This window comes from Meleagris gallopavo, chromosome 21 (assembly GCF_000146605.3).
Source record: "Meleagris gallopavo isolate NT-WF06-2002-E0010 breed Aviagen turkey brand Nicholas breeding stock chromosome 21, Turkey_5.1, whole genome shotgun sequence".
Taxonomy (NCBI): domain Eukaryota; kingdom Metazoa; phylum Chordata; class Aves; order Galliformes; family Phasianidae; genus Meleagris; species Meleagris gallopavo.
In genome coordinates, this window is record NC_015031.2 from 808589 (window position 1) to 823293 (window position 14705).

At 46.5% G+C, this 14705-nt stretch overlaps 2 protein-coding genes and 2 long non-coding RNA genes across 5 annotated transcripts in view; 2 read left to right on the plus strand and 2 right to left on the minus strand.

Annotated features, from left to right (window-relative positions):
• Positions 1–404: 404 nt before the first annotated feature.
• On the minus strand, positions 405–2594 carry LOC104913851. Its single transcript, XR_795669.2, has 3 exons — positions 2483–2594; positions 2339–2385; positions 405–630 (listed from the first exon to the last, which is right to left on the minus strand). It is a non-coding gene; the product is annotated as an uncharacterized LOC104913851 (long non-coding RNA).
• Positions 654–5958, plus strand: LOC116217344. 2 transcript variants are annotated; one of them, XR_004161773.1, is made up of 3 exons: positions 654–1659; positions 2882–2948; positions 3345–4728. It is a non-coding gene; the product is annotated as an uncharacterized LOC116217344 (long non-coding RNA). The 2 variants fall into 2 exon arrangements; XR_004161772.1 differs by lacking the exon at positions 3345–4728 and adding an exon at positions 4736–5958 and having other exon boundaries at positions 655–1659.
• A 430-nt stretch (positions 5959–6388) lies between these two features.
• Positions 6389–13472, minus strand: LOC100546521 (delta-1 crystallin). Its single transcript, XM_031556403.1, has 15 exons — positions 12589–13472; positions 11577–11660; positions 11203–11259; positions 10841–10938; positions 10414–10491; positions 10026–10103; positions 9829–9881; positions 9453–9515; positions 9125–9239; positions 8460–8544; positions 8221–8280; positions 7967–8050; positions 7616–7696; positions 7137–7243; positions 6389–6641 (listed from the first exon to the last, which is right to left on the minus strand). The coding sequence occupies exons 1-15, from the start codon at positions 12733–12735 to the stop codon at positions 6491–6493; spliced, it is 1341 nt and encodes a 446-aa protein (XP_031412263.1). The 5' UTR covers positions 12736–13472; the 3' UTR covers positions 6389–6490.
• CRCP (CGRP receptor component) overlaps positions 10070–14705 on the plus strand; it is a 36931-nt gene continuing 32295 nt past the window's right edge. Inside the window, exons 1-2 of the mRNA XM_031556404.1 lie at positions 10070–10163; positions 10640–10926. Coding sequence (XP_031412264.1) covers positions 10892–10926 — 35 coding nt within the window. The 5' untranslated portion in view covers positions 10070–10163; positions 10640–10891. The remainder of the gene's footprint in view (positions 10164–10639; positions 10927–14705) is intronic.

Below are 14705 nucleotides of genomic sequence, written 5' to 3' on the forward strand. Positions count from 1 at the left end.
GGGCAGGTCATGCTGAGCACACCTCACCGAGGCACCAGGTTTCCATAGTGAGCATTCACACTGTGCTCACTGGGGCTTCAGGTTCTCCTTTCTGGCTTGTCAACTGGTTCATATCCTACTGCCTGGCTTTGGTACCTTTAGCTAGATGGAATCTGTCAATCAGTCTGCTGTCCAGGTCTGCTAGAGTACCAAGAATACAGAGTGCAAAATGTACGGGCCTCTCCAGTTCTCCCTGGTTTAGGACTGCACTCCCTTTTGGGAAAGCACTTTCACACGTAATTAGAACTAAGCAATAGGACATGAGGAGAGAGAAAGATGCTTTTTAGTGCATCAACTCAGGGATGTTTTCAGATAAGAAGCTATTCATCATAGTAGTAATGTAGGGATTGTATGTAGGCCTGAGCATGCTTTACAGTTTATGAAGGAAATAAATACCTTTTCCAGGCCACTCAGGATCTTCTCCAGCTCTGTCTTAGTTAGGATGCCAGCCTTCTCCAAGGCTTTGGCATAAGCAATGCTCCCCTGGATATCAACTTCAGACAGTCTCTGATCACAGGCAATGGAAGAGTTGAGCTTCTCCATGATGGGATCTGTGCTTCCGCTGAATCTTCCCCCCCAAAGTTTATCTCCCTGAGAGAGAGGAAGAGGCAAATTAAAGAGGCCTAATAACTTCATTTATAGTTTTAAGAACTATGTAATTTCCACTGAGAACTTTATGCAGTATAGAGGCCAAGCTCAGGTATATTCTTTCAGTGCAGTACTTTGTTGTTGTTGTCTAATAGAGACAGATTTTTCTTTGTTTGGCAAATAGCTATGGGCCAGCATAAGCCACATATCAAGTGACTGAAGTTACTGTTTAGGCACGTCCAGAGTCCAGGATGTGGTTGCAAGCTTTGCCATAAAATTAGCATCAAATCAGCTAAGGTGCAGACTCTAGAACTCTGGGTACCTTTCAGCATCAGGAATGTCCAGAAAAATAAGTCAGAACACAAAGAAGATTTTAAAATATGTAAGAAGAAAACTTGTTTTTCTACTCAAACCAGACTGATTTTCTAATCTTACACTCTTGAACACGTCATCTACCTAATTACTTCACTGTGTGACCAAAGACAGGTACGTAATTCCTGCCACACATCATGACACTATGCATGTAAACCTTTTGCATCAGTGATTTAGCAACTGAGTGGATTCACTAAGAGCCTTGTGTGACACTTTGCTTACCTGGGTAGGATGCCTCCTGAAGCCCTAGCTCTGGCAAACTTGAGTGGAAATAGATAAGAATGTTACTTGTGCACAAAGCTTACAACTAATCCAAGATTTCAAAAGCATCTCTCCAGGAGGCACAAAGAATAAATTGGAGAATATTTAAAGGAAGGGTCTAAATATATTTGCCATTGCAGATTGCAAAATAATCACTAATCTGTATGATTTTTTAAGTACCCCTGTCAGTCTTTTCTCATGCTGTATGTTGTAACTACCATGGACAGCAAAAAGTTGGCCAAGACATTTGCAAACTAATCTGTGCTGGGGTTTTAACAGTCAGACAAAATACTGTTGAGCAACCCTGAAAACTTTTTTCCCTAGTGACTGTCTCCACATCTCTGCCAATCCCCACTGAAACAACATGTCTGAGAGGACAGCAACAGAAAGCCTGTAGAGGTAAGTGTTGCACATAGATCTTTTCACATCTTTACAGCAGCTCTGTCAGACAGCTGAAGGGAGGTAAAAAGAAAAATCAGAATCTGAAAGGAAAAGTTAGAGGTCCTCGGTGGATCCAGTGCCCATGGAACTATGGCATAGGGATGTAAAATCAAAAGCCAGTACCAGATGCTAAATGCTTGAATGAGGAACTGCTCTGTCTTAGGCATATCTTCTGTGCTATGGGGCTCCACAGAAGTAAGAGGTGGGTCAGCAGAAACTGCAACAGATACAGATGCAGTCAGGAAAGCAAAACAGAAGGATTAACTTTAGCTAGCTACTGGACTCTGGTCAGGCTAGCACAGTCTGACAGCTGATGGACACTCGTCTGTAACCAGCAGCTGAGGAAGCCAGGGCTGCAGCAGCCACTCTGAAGGCAGAAGGCATGAGTTGCTAAGACAATTAGTCACTAGGCGCAGAAACTGAAAATGAAGCTTTTGTATACAGAAGTAATTACACAAGCTTTTGTAAAGTATCTGCCTAAGCACAAGCTGGCCTGAGTGAAGTGCACCAGTGTATGAAATTAGTCTCTCCGAGGTAAGGGGAGGAACCTGAAGGAAATAGCAGGCTGCAGAGACTTAGACAAAGTTGAGCTTGCATTTGTCAGAGCACCGGTAGGAAAAGCAAAGTTTGCCCTCACCTCAGATGCCATTTCAGACGTTTGCTCGTGTGCACTTCCAGTGCAACCTGTGGAACGGAATGAAACAGCTCAGCTCAGCTCTGGCCCTTCCCTGGCACCTCAACCCAGCAGTACGGCCCCACCGAGCCCCCCAACCCCACTCACCGTCTCAGCAGCTCAGCCCGGCCGGTCGTTCCGTGCTTCTCGCCCTTCTTCCTCGCTTTTACACGCCTCGGAGCCTTGCTGGCTGCTCGTCCCGCCCCGGCAGGGCGGGGTGTCCCTGCGACCGGCCCCGGTCTGCTTCCCCCTCCCTTGTAGCATCCCGCAGAACTGGCTTGTTTCTGCTTGGCCTTTGGAAGTGTGCTGCTACCACATATTTTTTCTATCTGCACAATGCCAGAAGTATTTGAGGGAGTACAGGAAGTGCATCCCAATTTTCTCATCTCCTTTGGGTTTTTCTTGCCTCTCACCATCACTTGGTGTCATCAGATGGTTGTCACAAGGCTGTAGGGTGATTCAGGTAGGAAGAAATGTAATCTAGCCATCTTTTCTATCTTTTCTCAGTTCTGCTACTCGTCCCCTTTCTGAGTTGAAGGTGAAGCCTGAGGCCCAGTGGGATTGCATGATTAAGGTATGTTGGTTTCTGTAGCAAAGAGGACTCAGGCAATGACAAGTTTAGCATCAGGCTTGTCTGCCTCTGGCTACCCAGCCTGAATGAGCAGATATATTTTGTCGCCGGGTTTCCAGAGCACTGCCTTCAGTATCAGCCCAGAGTTCACATTCTGTCTGGATGCAAGAGCATCTCTTAATTTGCTGCATCTCAAACATTTCCCCCTGTGATGTTTTTTTTGTGGTGTGATGACTTTTTCCTTTAAGACTAGCAGGCCTGCAAACACATACAGCATCACACTGTCTACACTGGGAAAAGCTGTTTTTTCACCAGTTTCCTTCCTCTTCTGAAGCCCTCCGAGGTTGATGCTGCTCTTGTCTTGTTGGTCTTTCTTGAGTGTCTTTGTCCTTATTCTAGGTTTTGACTGAAGGCTGTTGGGAAGCTGTCAAAACAGTAAGCATACCATGTTTGCATCCAGAATGGATTATATACAGGGAGAGGCTTTACCTCCTGGTGTTTGTGATACAGGCTCAATATTGGTTATATGGAACATGCATAATGTATACAGAGGATGTACCTCTACTCTTAAGGCATTGCAGAGAAGTTGCCCGAAGTCCACAAGGGTTGGAGGAGGATGCTCAATACACTGCAGTCAGGAGGGTTAGAGTACATCCAGCTACTCCTGACACCTCTCCCTGAGACACCTCTTTTTGACCCACAGGGCTAGAGAAGGGAAGATGGGATCTCTATGGCATTTCCTGAGTTTCCCAGTGTCTACTTTGTAATTTGAGTTTTTACACCATTAAGCATCCTATATATGTACAATCCACATTGTTTGTGTAATTTGGTTTCTAAATATTACCTGTATATAAACAGCTACATGGTTAAATATAACAGTGAAAGCTCCAATTTCAGTTCTACTTCTAGACCTCTGTGTAATTTTTTCCACTTCTCTGTACTTGCATCTCTCTGTAACATGAGGCATAGAGATGATTGAGGAATCACAATGAAGTTGGTTTGTGTTGCTGCTGGTGAAGGTTAGATGGATACATTTGGGTATTGCTGTCTCATATTCATCTCTGGTGCCTGCAGGGGCCGTTGCTGTCATGAAAATCCATCTAGTCTCACTACTCTTCTGTGACAGCAGAGAAGTGTTAGTAGCTCTGCTTTTCTAGATGAGAACTAGAGGGCAGAATGACCATGCATAGTAATGTGTTCAGGAGACAAAATATTCAGTGGGACTTTTCCAGAGCATGAAAGCAGGCTAGAGATATTTTCCTTGAGGAGACTAAGAGAATATTTCTTTACTTTGTGTAATGTTTAAGAGCCTCTGTAGGCTTTTTATCTGGTTGGATGTGAGATCAGAGTTACCGAACCATCTGCTGAGTCTCTCAGTAGTTCATTAAAAGTCTACATATCAGAATGTCTATCTAAATTGATGGTTATTGAATTCTTGGCTTAAATGACTTCCTGTCTGTGACAGAGCAGAGATGTAAGCCCAAGTCCCTCCCAAGTACTGTCCAAGACACTGATCCTTCTGTTTGTGCAGAACTTAAGATGAGAGGCAGGGCTTTAAGCACTCCGATCACAATGTGTCATAGTAGAGTGATAGTGAAAGTGTGAAGGTGTTCTGTAATGTCTGTGGAGCTTCAGAGACCTTCAGAGTCTCCTCCCAGTCAACGCTACTCCATAATTTTAAGAAAATGGTGGATGGGTGGGAAGTAGCAGTGACTATGAACTACTCTTCTACATAAGAGACTGAGATGTGATAATCTGCTAAAACCTTTGTTTTGCTTTCAATTTGTCAGGGCCCCATGTCATTTGGTACCAGCTATAAGGAGTAATGCTGGGCACTTGCTGCTAGGAGCAAGAGGAAATCTGTTTGGCTGAGACCTCTTAAGGTACTGAGCAGGGCTAGCAGATGCAAACAAGGAAAAAGAGGGGAGTGGCATGAATTGAAAAAGATTATGGGAGAGAAGAAAAGAAATATGAGGAAATGGAGAGAGAACTTTTGCTCTGACTCTTAGTGTTGGGTATTGGTGTCACCTCTCCCTCTATTGCTCCTTTCCCCTCAGTTAAGTAAGCAGAAGTGATTTCCCTTCCACAGCTAACCTATCTAGAGACTGAGGCACAAGCTCTGTTTCTATTTTGGAACATAAAGTAACAGAGCAAATACAAAGGTGATTTATGGAGCAGTAATTTAAATGTGGTGTTCTTTACATGGCAGCAGAATAAATCATGTTTAAGGCTAAGAGTAAGGGGAGACTGAGGGTGATAGGAAGCATTGAAGAAAGGGAAGTTTGTGTTGCTGGTGCTTGTATGTATTTGAAGAACTAATGCTGTAAAGGTAGATTGTAAGCACTTATTGTCTTCTGTAGTACATCATTAATGGCAAGAGATTTAGTTCACAGTACTTTGCACTGTCTGTGCTACAGCCCTTAACCAAAACATTGTGAGGCAATGCTTGTGTTCCTGCCATTACCTACGTGTGTTGCAGAGCCTTGCAGTACTCTGAGTCAATTAAGTGTTGCTGTATCAGCACAGAGGGCAGGGTGCTGAGCAAACCGCCAGCTTTAAAATCTTTTGACAAAAGAGAAATTGTACTAAGTTAGTGTTTAATGAAATCTGCCATGTCTTCCCTATAGAAACAGTTTTTCCTCTGCCTTTCATTGAAGTAGCAGTCATTCCGTGCAGAAATCACTGCAGAACACTAATGCAGGGGAATGTTACAAATGCTTATTGAATTAAATATTTTCCCCATAAAAAGACACCACAGTGGTGCATTTGCATTCCTAATATAATATTTTTTCTTACCTGTGTCCTGATTTTACATTTGCAAGGACAGAAGGGAAGGTGGTAGATAATTACTAAGGGACAGCCAGCAATGCCAGCTTATTTTCAAGTACTCTGCCCCCAGCTAGCTTGGCCTGGGTCACACAGAAAAAAGAGCTTTCCTGGAAACAATGCAACTCCTGTTCTTTGGAGTAAACCAGAACTGAAGGTGCTTTAATGATGAATGAGGAGGAGCTGTGGGTTGTCCTGCAGACCACATTCTGCTTAAGACTAAGCATGTTCCACTGCCAACTGGTGAGGAAATTTTTCCCTGCCAGAAGGCAGGCAGCCTGGCTGGTTGGGAAACATAGTCCTAGCAGGAGTTCAGTGAGGGCTGGACATGTGGCATGTGTTACAGATATAGTACCATGTGTCTTTCCCCACACACACCCCGATCTTCCCTCAGCATGCTGTATAGCTTGCTGTGGCACAGCTGCGTCCAGCCTCGTGCTGTGTCCAACTGCTCCCATCATTTGCAGGTCTCCTGATGTAGACACACCCTCCTGCTGCCCAGTAGAGTTTATCCCCTCATAACAGTTCCTTTGCCAGGAAGGAGAGAGTTCATTCACACCAGTGACCAGCCTCAGAAGGGCCGAGGAAGCCCAGTTTTGTCCCTTGAAAGCAATACGCAACACAGGAGTTTCAGTGAACTACAATACACCACAGTGTTTATTAACTCTGGATTAGTGTGATAAGCACAACGCTGCAGCCACGGGATATGTCCCCACACTCTAAGCTTGCTCCTTCTGCTTCTTCAGCAGCTCCCTCAGCTGCTCGATCTGGGCAGTCACGCTGCTCTTGGCAGTACCGCCCACGGCAGTGTACTGCTCCACGCTGTTGACAACGCTGAAGACCTGGGAGACATCGCTGGCAAACAGGGGGCTGGAGAGGCAAAGAGAACAGGTATCAGTGGGGAATGATGGGCACTGCTTGATGGCTTTATACTGCCTATGGAGAAAATAAGGAAGCGGAGGCTGAGCCTTTTACTAAGGGGAAACGCATCATGAAGCTCTGCTTCTGCACTTCTAGTGCCTGACAGGAGCAGTTCCTGCCACACCAAAGACAGCTGCGAGGGCAGAGGGAGGAAGGAAGTTTGAAGCCAAACTCCTCTACAGTGCTGGTGCCTCCAGGTCAAGGCATGAATTTCTCCATACCCTCCCAGTACCTGTGGCCCATGCCCTGCCTGAGTCAAAAGGCAGCACTGTTGTCTCCCTCACCAAACTTCAGTCAATACAAGCTTGGCAGTAGCAGCAATGGTATATAGACCAGGAAGAATTTTGTAGTGCTGTTAAGCTCAGGATATGTGCAGAAGGGGACCATAAGGAAGCCAGACTGATACCTGTATTTTGAGGGGATCTATGGTAATGTGGTACAAACCTGATGCTCTTCAGGTCCTCCAGGGTGAGATTATTGATGGTGATGCCTTTAGTCTCAGCAAGGTGGACGGCCTTCCCAGAAGCAGTTTGGGCTTGTCTGATGGGCATCTGCAATGAGAAGCAAAGAGCACAATCAAGTAACCAGGCAACTGAAGCGCAGTCTTGGGCAAGAGTAGATGTGCTCTCATATTGGTTGGTTTGATTTTAATTAGAGAAATGAAATCCGAATCCTTGTTTTCTGGGGTGTGAAGAGGGGAGGCATTAGGACGTAAAATTCCACCTGTAAATTACTATCAAGTCCACCCGGCAGCAGTTCCACTACTTGGGATACATGTAAAGAATGTGTTTCCAGCTCTCGTGTTTGTTGACCCACACTGACCATCACCTGGGGACAGAACAGAAGGCCTCATCTCAGGCCCTCACTGAGCAGTATTCTGAATCTAAAGAAGTCAGAGCTCCAAGCCTTCCTCTGATACTTACTCCTTTACGAACCAAGTAGAGAGCCAGATCAGTAGACAGCAACTCAGGGGTCAGAGCCTTCTCCATGTTCTCCTTGTTGATCTGCAGAGAGGAGAGGCAGAGCAAGAAGTTATCATCTGCTGCTCTTTGGGGACATATTAGTGGTCTCAGTGACTGGATTTCATCAAGGAGGGACCAGGCTCTCCAAGGACCTTCTGCCCAAGTGTATCTGAGCTGCCTGTGGTGGGGGGACTGACAAGCAGTAAGAGTGAGCAAGTCTTCATGTTAGAACCAGACTAGAGCTCTTGTATCTGTATTACACTTAAAATGTGACCTCCAACCACATTCAATAATGAGAAGCTGAAGCCTTACCTGGAGGGTAGAAATCACTCCGGTGGCAACCTGGAGCACAGCAGTCAGAGTGTCCACAACATCAAGGACAGCTTCCTTGTCCTCCTGCATGAGAGCACGGATGGAAATTGCTGTTAGATGACCTGATGCAGCCCCAGTTTTATCATCTTGCACACAAGCTGTACTTGTGCAAGAAATATAGCACGAGAGACTTCTCTAGAGCAGGAGACAACAGTCTCCTCAAAGAACTGGAGTGGAAGTAATATCTGCTTTACCTGCAGATCCTTGCTGAAGGTGCTTGGAATTCCTTTCAGAACCATGAGAATAGCAGCCAACTGCAGAGAGAAACAAGTACGGCAGTTAGTTACAGGAAGACAAACACATTGCCCCAGCAGAGATTCACAGCCTACGCCCAGCATAATTTCAATTTTTACACAGAGGCATGAAGAAGGAAGCTGATTTAGCCCCAATATGAGCAGTTTCCCTGCCCCTCTTCTTTCTTTAACAGGCTCACCCGTCCAAACACACGACCAGCTTTGCTGCGGATCAGTTCCAGGCTATCAGGGTTCTTCTTCTGAGGCAACAGGCTGCTGCCAGTGCTGGAAGAAAAGTGTTGGGAGTGTAATAGTGAGCAAGACCCCAGTCTGTGCAGATGCAGACTAAGACATGCAGCACGCTGGCCCAGCCCTGCAGAAGTGATCTGTAGCCTCCCTTAACCGGACACCTGTCTCAGTGTAGGAAAGCAGTGAAGTGAGTGCAGAGTTTCTCAGGTTTCCCAAAGCAGAGTCTTTGGTTTTGCAGTCCTGTCTGGAGCTACCACCCAGTGCTGTCTCTCAGGGGAGACAAAAGAGAGGCTTCTCTTCAAGGCCCAGTTGCACAGAAGGCATGAGCAGCCAGGACTGGTTTTTCTGTGCCCTCAGAGAGGCAGGGCAGTGGCTGTGCTGCATTGAGAGACAGGAAGTCTGTTAGTATTGCAAACCCGGGCTGTTCTGGGAAGGGCTTTGGCAGGAATCCCCAACAGAGAAGGAAGTTTTCTGTGCCTGTTCTCTTACAGCATATTGCTGCCAGCAGTAGCTGGGGAGGAGTGATCAGTGAATGGAGATGTGGTTCAGTTGCCAGAAACAGAAATCAGAGACAAGGAGAGTCTTGGGGGTGGACTGTCAGTGACCAGGCACCTACCTGTAGGCATCAGAGAGGGTCACAAAGCCAAATTCAGTGGTGCTGAAGATGATGAGATCTTCAGCCAGCTTGCTAAGGTGGATCATCAGCAGGGTGGCAACAGAGATTAATTCCACTGCAGAAAAGGCAGAAAAATAGGAAGTGAAAAGGGTGTTTGTGTTTAACAAACCAGGGAGCCCTGACTGGAGCTTAGACATGTGCAAAGATTTTCTGTTTGGTTACTTCCCCGTGTGGGATTTCAGCTCCCTTGTTAAATGCTGTTAACTGGGAAGGTGTCCAGCATCTGCTTCTAACTTGGGGGAGGGAAGAAGGATAGAGTTCTACTCACCCACAAAGTCTCTCTCACTGATGGCATCTATGCTGTTCAGAGTGATGGAAGTCATGTCCAGTTCTGTAAGGAAAGTGACAGATAGAAGAGGTTTGGTTTATCACGACCGGGGCTTGAAGGCAGCAGGCTGCCCCAGCCTACAGGTGACTGAGTCCTTAAGTAGTCCCAGCAGCACACCCATGCTGAAGTGTTATGCCTCGTGGGAGCTACCACCTCACGGACATAGCCCTCTTTTTGCATTAAAGAAACCATATGAATCCTTGGCACTTGGTCCAGGATTATACGGCATGACGATGCCTTGGGAAGCCACTTGTTTTTCTTCCCTCCCTCCCAGATACATCAAGTAGACCCATGCTACTCAACAATAGGCACTTACCGCTACGCAGAAGCTCTCTATCAATTTCTAGTGGGTTGCCTGCCAGGACACCACTGCCAGGGAAGAAGGAAAAAGAAGTCACATATATTATCTTGCAAACTCCAATCAAAATTGATCTTTGTTAAGCAGAGAAGATATCCCTCAAGACATTAGATAACAAAGTGTTTCCCAGGCATTACACAGAAAGTAGACATTACCTTCCCAGAGGCAAGACAGTGATCCTTTTCTTCACTTCTCCCAGGCGCTCAGAATCACGGGTCAGTGCAACAGCGTGGCTATAAGGGGACATGAGAGAGAAAGCAGATGAAGCGGAGAAACCTTGTCTGAGCCAAGAGGTAATACTGGCCAAAGATGGGGCATGCTGAGAGTTGGCCTCCACAGTGCACTTAGCATTTGCATTTCTGGCTGGTCAGAGCCAAGAGACACTGGACATGGAGCATTCCTGTGGCAGCTTTCAGGGTTAGTTCTGCCATGTCTCCCCCAGCTGCCCCATCAGAGAATGATGCACTTCTAGGCTCCATCTGTGCAGGGCCCCAAGAATGGAGAAAGGTTCCCTTCCTAGAGCCCAGTGTGAAAGGTGGTTACCTGAGCAGGAACTGGCTCCATCTGATGGGCAGAGCTTTCTGCAGGTGGGTGTAGCCAGGCATGATAACATCAATTTCTCTGCATGTGAAAGAAGAGAAAGTCAGCTGTCAGTATAGAGAGCGGTGGAAGGTACACTCTCGGGTTTTCTGGCAAGGTAATGAGGAGAATATCTTTAGCCTGTGTTGTGCTGTACATGGTCTTTGCATTCCTCTCTCTATATCCCCAGGATACAATGAGGAAAGAGGAATGTCTCTCTGATGTGGGCTGTGGAGAAAGAGTGGCTATTCCCTGTGCTATTACACAGTGCCTGATTGTAACATCCTCTGCAGAAGACTTTGCTGTTGACATGATTGTTACCAGTCAAAGAGCAAGTCTAGAGTCTCCTGTCCCAAGAAGGCTCAGATCATGGACATGGGAAAGGACTTACATGGCAGCACGCTCCACCAGGGTCTTGATGAGCTGCAGCAAGTGAGTGGAGATGACAGAGATGGAACTCTTCAGGAGCAGCTTCAGGTCAGTCACAACCTGGATAAGATTGGCCACAGTCAGAAAAAAAGTATGTGACATATATGGTAGCCTGACACTGTCATTGTAAAATAACCCCCTCCTTGTTCTATATGTTGGGAAGATGAATCTTTCATTTATCATAAGTGTCCATGGTCATGTTAATGTTATAATGTCACCATATCTTCTTCTATAGGATGGGAGCCAAAGGCAGCTCTGGTCAGAGGTTTCCTGAAGTGAGGAGGGGAAGAGCACAATAGGAAAAACAAATAGTTCCATGTATACCTGTTCATTCCTGCTTCTTCCAGTCTGCAGCTTTCCAGCTATATCCCCAATCAGCTCCTGAGGACAAGAGGATAACTTCTGTCAGTGTCTCTATTCTGAGCAAGAGATTACTCGCAAGAGCAGACATCCTCTAACTCAGCAAGGGGTTCAGGCCTAGTATTCTCTTCTGGGGAAGGAGAAGTTTGGATTCTAGGTTTGTACAGACTCTCTTCCACACAAAAGGGGTTCTGGACACTGCTGTCTGTGCACCTAATATGTCAGTACCACAGGGCATTGAGGAATTTCACCATGCTGGGGACTGAGGCACATGTGCTTAATGTCAGGCAGCACTAGCTAGAGAGGGAGAGGAATAGGAGGAATTAAAGGACCCAAACCTTCAGTCTGCGTTCAATGGCAGTCTGGATATCCTCATCACTTTGGGTCATTACAAGGATTCCCTTAGATGATTCCTCAGAGATCTATAAATGTCAGCAGAAACACAAGTCAGCTCATATTGTTTCCCTGAGTGGGGGACTTGTAAGTTGTCCCCAGGAAATACCAACTTCTGCCACCCAATTGGGAATGAAAGCATTCTCACAGCAGCTCCAGCATTCCTGTTCTTTCAGGCCAAGGCTGGCTGCCTGCTCTATCCCTATATTCTGTATTGCACTTGGGGGAGATTCATCTTTTGATCCTTGCTGATCCTGCAATCCTGGCTGTAGCAGGACTTAAGCATCATAGTGAGAAAGTGAGCTGAAGTGGCAGTGATTGCTTTAGCGTTGTCCATAAAGATTTTCCTATACAAACATTGTATAGAGTGCCCATTGTCCATGGTAGGTGAGCAACAACAATGAATATTTCAAAAAAAGTGCTTAGTGGCTGACTCTTCTTCACCCCTATACAATACTGTGCATTGCCTTCTACTAACTCAGGCAGCCAGACACAAAGGGATCCCAAGTGCCATTGGAAAAAGAATATTCCTAATTCACACTGAAACAATTCCTCAGGAATGTTCAGTCTGATGAGGATGGGAGGGCAGGTCATGCTGAGCACACCTCACCGAGGCACCAGGTTTCCATAGGAAGTATTCACACTGTGCTCATTAGAGATTTTTGCTTTAGCTAGATGGATTGTAAGCATTTATCTCCTTTCCAGATTATCTGCTGGAGTACCAAATGCAATACACACGGACTTCTCCAGTTCTCCCTGGTTTCAGACAGCATTCTCTTTCAGGAATGCACTTTTCCACATGCCTAGTGCTAAGAAATAGGATGACCACAGAAAGATGGTTTTTAGAGCATCAACTCAGGGAGGTGACAACAGATGCTGTCAGATAAGCTATTCATCAAAGTACTGTTGTGGGAATTGTACTGAGCATGCATGACAATTTATGAAGGAAATAAATACCTTTTCCAGGCCACTCAGGATCTTCTCCAGCTCAGTTTTGGTTAGGATGCTAGCCTTCTCCAAGGCTTTGGCATAAGCCATGCTTGCCTGGATATCAACTTCAGACAGTCTCTGCTCAGTGGATATAGGAGAGCTGAGAATCTCCATGATGGGATCTGTGCTTCCAACAAATCTTCCTCCCAAAAGTTTATCCCCCTGAGAGTAATGAAATTAAAGGACATATTCAAATGCATTATTCATATATTCTCCTAAAAATCTCTCAGTGCAATATTCAAGTAAAACTGTGGGTGTGCTTCAGCATCTTCCTTTGCAGTGCTGTAGCACTAATCAGAAAGGCCTCTGGACTTCAAGAGCTTTGAAAAAAAATTGAAGAGTTGGAGTAAATGTTATTTTTGCAGGTATTTAGCCTTGAGCTGTCCAGTCTGTTTCAGGAGTCTGAGATATTTTACCCCTGCAGGGCTCTGGAGAGATTTTGTGTTGAAAACAAATATTAGTGCATATGGCACAAGGGTTGTATGGATCTATTCTTCAAGGTAGCTACAGGTCACCAACTCCCTCACAGCCTCTTGAAACACAAAAGTAGGAGGCGAGGAGACTAAGAAAATATTCGGTTGACCAAGAGCTGTGGGCCAAAAGTAGCCACACTCGTAAAACACTCCTGTAATTACAAAGTGTTTGAAGCTAACACCAAAATGGCTAAAGTGCAGACCATTCAGTATTATAAATGCTGAGTAAGAAAAAAAGAGAAACAGCAGCACACTCCCAAATCCTCAAACACAGAGAAGCTACGGCAGCGCTGGGCTGCGGGGCTGCCGGTACCATGGACAGCGGGCGGCTCCGGGAGCCCCTTCCCAGGCAGCCGATGGAGGGGAGGAAAACTGTAGGCACGAAATGCTCAAGTCTATTAACTTTTCTCTTTGTAGCAGTTTGTCAACAGGAACTGCGGCGGAGGAATCGGGTTGTGAAAGCAAGGTTTTGCAGCCCCTCGCTGGGAGCGCAGCCTGCTGCGGTGAATGGATGGGGTGCTGAAGGCCAGTGTTGGGAGCTAAGCGCTTGGATGGGGAAGAGGTATTGGAATATATCTTAGTATATGGCAGTATATAAGTAGTAAAGAAGCGTATTATTGCAGTTTATAAGTATATTGCAGCAAATATGTTTGCTGTTCCCTTTCCATTCAAAATTCTGGGAAAAGAAATCAGGCAGAGAGAAGCACACTGAAGCACCCTAACGAACACGGCTAGATGCTCTGTGGAGCTATCAGTCAGCTATCAGCACCCCGAGAGCACCCCATAGGAAAAGCAAAGTTCGGTCTCACCTCGGTTGCCATTTCGGACGACGTTTTGCTCGTGTTTGCAGCTATCCTGGCACCTGGTGCAACCTGCAGAATAGCAAGGCGAGGCTCAGTTCAGCTCTGTTTGGCTCAGCTCAGCTCTGCCCCAGCCCCACAGCAGCACAGAGCCTCCCCAGCTGCCCACACGGTCCTGCTCACCGTCTCCGCAGCTCAGCCCTGGCTGGTTGCTCCGTGCTCTCCGGTCTCACCGCCCCGCTTTTACGTGCCTCGGAGCCTGGGCTGGCATCTCGTCACGCCCCATTGGGGCGGAGTGTCCCCTCGTCCAGCCCAGCTCTGCCCCTCTCCCCCCGGTCCCCCTCATGCTGCCCACCCCTGTCCTGTGTCCGGCCCCTGCTCAATCAGGAAAAGGTCAGGGAGAGGTTTCCCAGTGGGTAGAGTGGCTGTGAAGAAGAGAGCTGGCAGAGATGCCCTCATGTTGCTTGTTTGTAAAGATATTGGTGTAAGAGTACCTGTGGTGGGAGAGTATCTGCCATGTGGTTTCACTGGCAAGTTATCTCCTTGTCAGGGAGTACCCTTGTATTGAAGGAGTCCTTTCACTCTGGCATCCCCCTCTACATTGGTATGAATGTACCTGCGATGTTGGGTGGATCATCCACACTCCATCTACATTGCCAGCAACACACAAGAATGAAACAGCTGGGAGCTATTTTGTCTCCAGTTCCTGTGCAGATGAGCCTTTTCCCCCCGTTTCAAAGGATACTTCAGCTTTCAGGGTTTCTGCTGTCACCAATTGCATTGGGTCAATCTTGAGAAGGTCCTGTGAACC